The sequence below is a fragment of the Orycteropus afer genome, unplaced genomic scaffold (assembly GCF_000298275.1).
Source record: "Orycteropus afer afer isolate SDZICR_OR568_19922 unplaced genomic scaffold, OryAfe1.0 scaffold00482, whole genome shotgun sequence".
NCBI lineage: Eukaryota > Metazoa > Chordata > Mammalia > Tubulidentata > Orycteropodidae > Orycteropus > Orycteropus afer.
This window is the reverse complement of record NW_006922069.1, coordinates 57,307-66,014: the sequence shown is the minus strand read 5'-3', so window position 1 is coordinate 66,014 and position 8,708 is coordinate 57,307. Positions and strand designations below refer to the sequence as shown.

The 8,708-nt window shown below is 39.3% G+C and overlaps 1 protein-coding gene across 1 annotated transcript in view; it reads left to right on the top strand.

The window, feature by feature from the left end:
* The window catches only part of LOC103209148 (guanylate-binding protein 1), a 12,773-nt gene extending 4,574 nt beyond the window's left edge, over positions 1-8,199 (top strand). Inside the window, 8 exon segments of the mRNA XM_007954929.2 lie at positions 757-866; positions 1,200-1,396; positions 2,212-2,454; positions 2,979-3,259; positions 4,411-4,623; positions 6,225-6,327; positions 6,596-6,789; positions 8,083-8,199. Coding sequence (XP_007953120.1) covers positions 757-866; positions 1,200-1,396; positions 2,212-2,454; positions 2,979-3,259; positions 4,411-4,623; positions 6,225-6,327; positions 6,596-6,789; positions 8,083-8,199 — 1,458 coding nt within the window.
* Positions 8,200-8,708: the final 509 nt, after the last annotated feature.

Here is an 8,708-nt window from a genome sequence, read left to right as displayed (position 1 = left end):
GTTTTTGGTTATTCTGATAATTAACTATAGGTTTTGAGATAAATCAGTTAACTCCATTGCATAAATATAGTAAATATAAAATCAATACCATGAGTCTTACCCAATAAAGAACCTTACTTAAGGAATTGGGTTTTGAAAGCTCAAGAATTTGCGTTAAAATTTAACGTTTGTTATCAACTCAATTGTCTTAGCCAATTATTTGACATTTTTAAGGCTCAGCTTTCTAATCTGCAAAACAGATATAATAGATCTACTTGCCTCATAGTAGTGTTTGGAATATTTCGTAAGTAGTGAAAATATCAGGTACAAAATAATTGTTCAATAAAAGAAATAAAAGTATTATCACCCTTAGAGAGCCAATTTTGCTAATGAATAAAGAGAGAGGGAAAAAAATAATTTGTATTTAATGCTTTGAAATGCCCACTTACAAGGGTATGAGGGTTGCTATGAGTCAGATCTGACTCGACAGCAAATAACAACAACAACATTTATTTTGCGATTTTCTATCAATGTTCACTAGAGGGTCTGGTGAGCTGATAAACTACAAATCAATGGGAACTGAAAACATAAATGACAAAAGCCCAAGGATGAATAAAACCAAGATGAATAGTAATCATTTATATGTGGATTTGGGTTCCCTTGATAGGTTGGAAGTCTAAAAAGCTCTAATTAAATGAGCACAATTTACTACTGCTAATATGGGAAGTTTCATGAGAGTGGAACATATTCTTAGCCCAAATGTATTCTGACTTCCAGGGAGACAACCAGAATGACTCCTGGATCTTTGCCTTGGCTGTCCTGCTAAGCAGCACCTTCATATTCAATAGCATGGGAACCATCAACCAGCAAGCCATGGACCAATTGCAGTATCCTTTGGTGGTCAAGTACAGCCCCAATACCTGTATTTAAACCAGCTATCTCATTATGGATCACCTGCTGAGGAAAGAGCTAATATACCCAATGCTCAATTGACATGGGTTAAGAACAAAGGCAAAATCAAAGTTCTGGAGTATGTCCAACTAATATAGGATAAGTTGTTGTTGCGGTTGTATGTGCCTTCGAGTCGGACCCGATTCATAGTGACCCCTCTTTGGGTTTCCGAGGTAGTATCACTACAGAAGTAAGATTGCTCAACCTTCCTTCCCAGGAGGATGAGACGCCCTGTTAATTTTGCCACTTTTCCTTAGTTAGCTATTCAGCTATGTGACAGAGCTGACAGATCGAATCAGGGCAAAATCCTCACCTGATGCAAATGAGGTTGAGGATTCAGCTGACTTTGTGAGCTTCTTTCCAGACTTTGTGTGGACTTTGAGAGATTTCTCGCTAGACTTGGAAGTGGATGGACAATCCATCACAGCAGATCAGTACTTGGAGAATTCTCTGAAGCTAAATCCAGGTAATAGGGACCTATGACTAGAAAATGGGGAGTACAAAACACTAAATATTGTCGTTTTTGAGTGGGTATTTGAATTTTTCTACTTCTCAGCTGGCTATTTCAAAGACTCAGTGTTAGTTAAATATCTGAATTAATAGACCAATTTAAAATTATATCACTTAACAAGTAACAAAAACAACAACTCCTCTGTTCTGATAAAACCAAACCACCAAACTCACTGCCATTGAGTCAATTCTGACTCATAGCTACCCCTTTGGGTTTCTGAGGTGGTAAATCTTTACAGAAGTAGATTGCCCAATCTTCCTTCCACAGAGTGGCTGGTGGGTCTGAACCACCAACCTTCTGCTTAGCAGTCAAATGCCTTAGACACTATGCCACCAGAGGTCCTTCCTGTGCTGATAGAAAGCTTGTTTTTCTTTCACCTTTCCCTGTACTGTGATTAGGTTGAGTTTATCTCCCTTGTTAGTGTTTGTGAAGTTGTATTTAGCCAAAGAGTATAGAGTAGAAGAAACATTTTGTGGAAGGAAACAGATTACACTAAAGCAGGAACTGTATACTAATTCAGGGCTTGGCAAATCACAGCCCACAAGCAGAATGTAAATAAAATTTTATTGCAATACAGTTGTGTTCACTTCTTTAGATACTGACTATGGCTGTTTTTATGCTACAGTGACAGAACTGAGATGTTTTGATAGAGACCATGTGGCCTACAAAGTCTAAAATACTTACTCTTTGGTCCTTTTGAAAAAAAAAAAAAAAGAAGAAGAAGCTTACCAACCCTTATATTAGGAAAAGTCCTTTTTATCTTCCACCAGATACCTGTCAAAATGATAAAAATTTTAACCTGCCTCGACTCTGTATCCGGAAGTTCTTCCCCAATAAGAAGTGCTTTATTTTTGATTGACCCACTCACCGGAAAAAGCTAGCCCAGCTTGAAACACTGCATGATGATGAGCTGGATCCTGAATTTGTGCAACAAGTTGAAGAATTCTGTTCCTTCATCTTCAGTCATTCCAAGATCAAAACTCTTTCAGGAGGCATCGAGGTTAATGGATCTCGTGAGTTCTCTTCCTATCATTCTACTCATTGTTAAGTATAAACCAAAAAAACCAAACTCACTACCATGGAGTCAATTCCAACTCATAGCAACCCCCATTGGGTTTCTGAGGCAATAAATCTTTATGGAAGTAGATTGCCCCATCTTCCTTCTACACAGTGGCTGGTGGGTTTGAACTGCCAACCTTCTGGTTAGCAATCAAATAATGCCTTGGACGCTGTGCCACCAGAGCTCCTTTTGTTAAGTATAAGAGGAGGTGAGATAACGTCTACTTCATGTAAAGCTGAGAGAAATGTAAAGTGTATTGCTATTATTGTGTTAAATTCCAGTTATTACTAACATTTCTAATAGATCTTATTAGTCAAATATTTTGGATAAGAAAAGATAGGTAAGGCCAAAGGAAAGAAGCTGTGTCCCTTAATGCTGATGCCATTGATACTGTGAAGCAAATAACTGTTAACAGACATGCTCAGAATTATACAGAATAAAGATGCTTGATTATCATCATTTGTTCTCTAATTGAAGGTCTGGGGAGCCTGGTGCAGACCTATGTCAATGCCATCAGCAGTGGGGATCTGCCCTGCATGGAGAATGCAGTCCTGACCTTGGCCCAGATAGAGAACTCAGCTGCAGTTCAAATGGCTATTGCCCACTATGACCAGGAAATGAGCCAGAAGGTGGAGCTGCCCACAGAAACCCTCCAGGAGCTGCTGGACTTGCACAGGGACAGTGAGAGAGAAGCTATCCAAGTCTTCATCAAAAATTCATTCAAAGATGTAGACCATTTATTTCAAAAGAAATTAGCGGTAATTTCTCTCTCTACTTTATACAAAATATGGTGTTGTAAGGTAAAATACCACAAAGAAATGGAGGTATTTATTTGAGAGGATCAATTCTTACTAGACATTAAAATGTTACTTTGTAATTTTAATAAGAGAACTAATTTTATTATTAAGGACTCAAAGTTTCAAGAAAAAATTGTTGTTGTTGTTGTTATGTGTCGTTGAGTTGAACCCAACTCATAGTGACCCCTCCTTGGGTTTCCAAGGCAGTATCACTACAGAAGTAGGATTGCCCAACCTTCCTTCTGAGGAGTGGCTGGTGGGTTTGAACCGCCAGCCATCTGGTTAGCAGGCAAGTGCCTTAGCCACTATGCTACCAGAGCTCCCCAAGAACAAATTACACCCCAAAAAGAAGAAGAAGAAATTACACCCACTCCTCATTTATTAACATAGTTAGGTTTCAAAGACCAGGTCATTATGTGAAAATCTGTGTGTGTGAAAATTGAGGATGACCACGTCAGATCATAAAATGCAGGATGACTACATCATATCTCAACTGCCAAATTACATCATTACATAACTTCCAAAGAACTGAGAATCCTGGCTCAGCCAAGTTGACACATAACCTTAACCATCATAGCCAGTGTTACTCTTACCTCATACCCTGGCATCCATTACTTCCAGACATATGTCATTAATGTGCAGAATAGTCAGGTAGATTTTTTACTATCATGGTAAATGAGAAATGTCACATGACATTATAGCCAATAAGTGAGGAATAGGTATAATAATATACCCTTCAACTTAATTGGACAGTTTTAAGTATCAACCAGAACTCCTAATCAAAATACATGCCCTCTGATATTAGACCAATTTGATATTATAGTCAAAAGTAAATAAAATAGTGGTCTTACATTGTGCCACATTTTGTTCATGTACAATCATAGGTCCCATTCAAAAAGGAGGAATTGACCTATGAAAATGTAGCATAAAGCTAGCACTCTCCACTCTTAAAATAACCTCCAACGGAAAAGGTCTCAGCAGAAAGTCAGAGTCAGGAGGTAGGACATGGTCCTGTTGGATTCCTGTAATTTGGAGAAAATTTTTCAGAAGTCTGAGGGCTTACTAGCATCTTTTCCCTGTTATTCTCTTTACTCCCTATTTTTGCATTACAGGCCCAACTAGAGAAAAAGCAGGATGACTTTTGTAATCAGAATCTTCAAGCATCATCAGATCGTTGCTCAGCTCTACTTCAGGATATCTTTAGACCTCTAGAAGAAGAAGTGCAGCAGGGCATTTATTCTAAACCAGGGGGATATCATCTCCTCCTTCAGAGGACACAAGAGCTAAAGAAAAAATACCTGCAGGAATCCAGGAAGGGGATACAGGTAACCAAGATTTGTTGTTTCTGCAGCAGATGTGACTCTCAAACACCAATGCGATCAAGGGTATTTACACACAAAAGTACCTTCTTGTCTACATAGCATGCACTCTTTCCTTTAATAAACAAGTACAGTGATTCTGTTATACCAGATATGCCCTAGGTGCTCATCAAAAAGGGTGCACTCAACTCATATTTGAATTATAAATGGAATTATCAAATTAACCACCAGGTTGTTGTAACCCCCTGTTTTGGTTCTCTAGTGCTGCTCTAACAGAAAATATCACAAATGAGTAGCTTTAACAAACAGGGATTTATTCTCTTATAGTTTAGCAGGCTAGAATTCGAGCTCAAAGTGCCAGCTGTAGAGGCTGGATGAAAGCCCCTCAACCTTGGTCTTCAGCTCTGCCTCTTGCTCCCGCCCATTGAAGCTAGAGGCTTCTCTTGACTCAGACAGCCGCTGGCTGCTGAGGCTGACAAACCCAAGGTCAACAAGTAAAATGGTATAGTCCCAAGACTGTTAAGCAACACGGCAGGCCACTAGTTCAAGTCTAGAAACGGTTACAGGATTGGCAAGCAACACGGCAGGCTGCTGAATGAAGATTTGGCTAATTGCAGGATCCAAACATGCCAAAAAGCTAGAGACATTCCTCAAAGCTGCTTCTTATATACTAGAAGCAGGCTACATCCCTAAGGCAGCTACTCAGCTGCTCACAGTAGATTCCACCATGGAGTTACCAGTCTCATCATGGGAATACTACATCCAACAGCCCAGCCACTCAAAACTAGGCCCAGCCAAGTTGACACATAACTTTAACTAACACATGCTCTATTATGTTGCTGTTGTTAGGTGTCATTGAGTCAATTCAACTCATAGCAACCCCATGTAACAGAGTAGAACTGCCCCATAGGATTTTTTTGGTTGCAATCTCTGTGGAAGCAGATCACCAGGTCTTTCTCCCACAGAGCTACTGAGTGGGATTTAACTGCCACTCATTCAGTTAGTAGGCAAGTGTTTAACTATTGTGACACAGGGCTCCTTCCCTCTATTATAGCTGCCACTGATGGTAATTTTATGTTGTAAAGGAGATAAACTGAAAGATGTTGCTTAAGCAAAAACAATAATTCATTGGTTTGGGCTTTAAATTGGCTTTAAGGCACACTGGATCCAAGACTACAGACAACGTCATCATCTCTTTCTGTGTCTATTGCTTCTCACCAAACCCATTGCTTCACTTTCATTCTTTCTCCATCTACCTCCATTCTTCTAATCTGCATTCTCCATGAGGGTTCATTCTCCAGCAAGTTCACCCCATATGGGACCACAGCATCAACAACTCCAAACTTAGAGCCCTCAATCTAAAAAGAATCGAGACTCTCTTTTTCCTACTATCTCCATCAGCCTCCTACAAATGACTCTGATTAGTAGGTGATCTGATTGGCCAGACTGGAGTATGTGCCCATCTATCACAGGGAGGCTTGTTCTGGGCCAGTCTCACCAGAGCCAAGAGGTGCTATAACTAGAGGAAAACATGGTAGGCTGATGAAACAGGAACAACTACTTACAGCCATTTCCTACTGCTAACTTAGTGTTCTCTGTCTCCTAAGGCTGAAGAGATTCTGCAGAAATACTTGATGTCCATGCAGTCTGTGATGGATGCAATTCTACAGACAGACCAGACTCTCACAGAAAAGGAAAAGGAGATTGAAGGTGAGGAGTGAGTCAAGAGACCAGAGAACTTTGAAAATCTCTTAAAGGTTTAAATAAATTGGGTAAATTTGGTGTCATTAAACTTGAGCAACAACAGAAAAGATTTCGGACTGTGTTATATGCTGTCATTGGCATTAATTTAACAGAAGGAAAAATCATCCCAGGAAATTTCATCTATGAAGTAACAACAATAACAAACATATGTGAAAGGAAAAGGAGGTAACACTGAAACCCTACTTGAATTTCTCTTGTCCCTTTTTCTCCTCAGTGCAACGAGTGAAAGCTGAATCCGCACAGGCTTCAGCAAAAATGTTGGAGGAAATGCAAATAAAGAATCAGCAGATGATGGAACAAAGAGAAAAGAGTTATCAGGAGCATATGAAACAATTGACTGAGAAGATGGAGAGGGACAGGGCCCAGCTGCTGGAAGAGCAGGAGAGGACTCTAGCTCTTAAACTTCAGGTAATTAATGGCAATATCTTGTTGTTCTGTTTTCTCTCTATTCTCCTCGATCACAAACTTAGCATGACTGGGAACACGAAACTCAGAAGGACCTTGTTTTTCCACTTATTCTTTTGGATCCTTGGCTGTCTGACTCACCTGGCCCCTACCTGTGTCTGGTTAGTAAGTTCTTTATGCTATGTCACAACCAGTCCTTTATCTGTGTATCCCTCTCAGTAAATGGTAGCTATTACCTACTAGCCAGCTAAAAGTGTGTTATCTGTATTCTCTTGCTTAAGGCTCTATGAAGCAAGAACTACTATATCCTTATTCACTAAGAAAAGAAAAACAGGTTCAGAGAGATTAAATGACTTTCACTGGGTCACACAGTTTGGTAAGATGCCTGATCTACTTTCACCCCTTAGTAGAGTCTGCAGTGCTGTTTGTTTGTTTTTTTTTTTTGTTTTTGTTTTGTTTTTTAATGTCATACCAGATATGACTTTAAGAGAAACTTTATGAGCAGAAGGAATTCCTTAATCTTCTAACCCCGTTACCACACCCACGTGACTGTCTTTCACTCCTACCTGTGTTTTACGCCATGCTCTAAGTTTGTGTGTGCCTAAGGCACTTGACTGCTAACCAAAAGGCTGGCAGTTCAAATCCACCAGCCACTCCTCAGAAGGAAGGTTGGGCAATCTACTTCCGTAGTGATACTGCCTCAGAAACTCAAGGAGGGGTCGCTATGAGTCGAGTCCGACTGGACGGCACATAACAACAACAACCAAGCTTGTGTTGAGGCTGGAGTTCTGTGCAAAAATCCAGTATGGCCAGTCTGTGATCCTGATTTCATTATCAGTCTTCTGCTATTCCTGCCAAGTTGTGGAGGCTTAGATAAAATTCCCTGATCTGAGGTTCTGACACTTCATCAGATTTTGAGAATGCTTTGTTTATTTATATGTGTATACATAATAATATATGCATGTATAAAAAAGTCTATAATTGATAGATAAGATTTGAAGCCAAACATATTGCCCATAAACACTGTGCATAATAGAAGGAAAGATCAAGGCTGGTATCTTAGGTTCAACAATATCTCTGGAGGTATGAACTGAAATATTTCTATAGTTAAAGAAGACCTAGAAAAACTAATACAGAGCTAGGATGCCCAGGAGAAAGTATAATGAAAGTTAGGGGTGGAAAAAATTTCAAGAAGAAATGAGATACTAGAAAAATAAACAAATGTGGAAACTAGATAGAAGAAAGAGATCTTACTTAATGCTGCACTTTATTAAGTCTCCATTCATTTCTCTTTAGGAACAGGCCAAACTTCTCAAGGAAGGATTCCAAGAGGAGAGCAGACGACTTCATAATGAGATAGAGACTGTCCGGAAGAAGATTGAAACACCACAGACAACATGTACCATAAGCTAGAAACCTAAAGAATAGAACTCTCCTGACACTCTTAGTCAAGACATAACTAAACAACTTTAGAATTTGTAACAAATATCATTATATTTGATAAGAATTAGATTTTGTATTTTCATAATGCCAAAAATTTATAAAACTATGCAATGCTATTATTTAATTCATATTCATTTTCCTAAAGAGATTGTAAATTGTGCAATCTAACTGATAATGTTGTTGTTGTTGTTATGTGCCGTCCAGTCAGCCCTGACTCATAGCGACCCCTCCTTGGGTTTCCGAGGCAGTATCGCTACGGAAGTAGGATTGCCCAACCTTCTTTCCGAGGAGTGGCTGGTGGGTAGAGTACACATTTTACCTCTATACCAAACTAAAATGTGTCATAAACTGGTACCACTCAGGGAAGTTTATTTTTCCAAATCTATGTTACAAATAGATACTGAGCAAAGCCTTAGGGAAAAAGCTAAGGATACAGTTGAGCATCAATTTGTCCAAGAGTACAACGGATCCCAATGGCA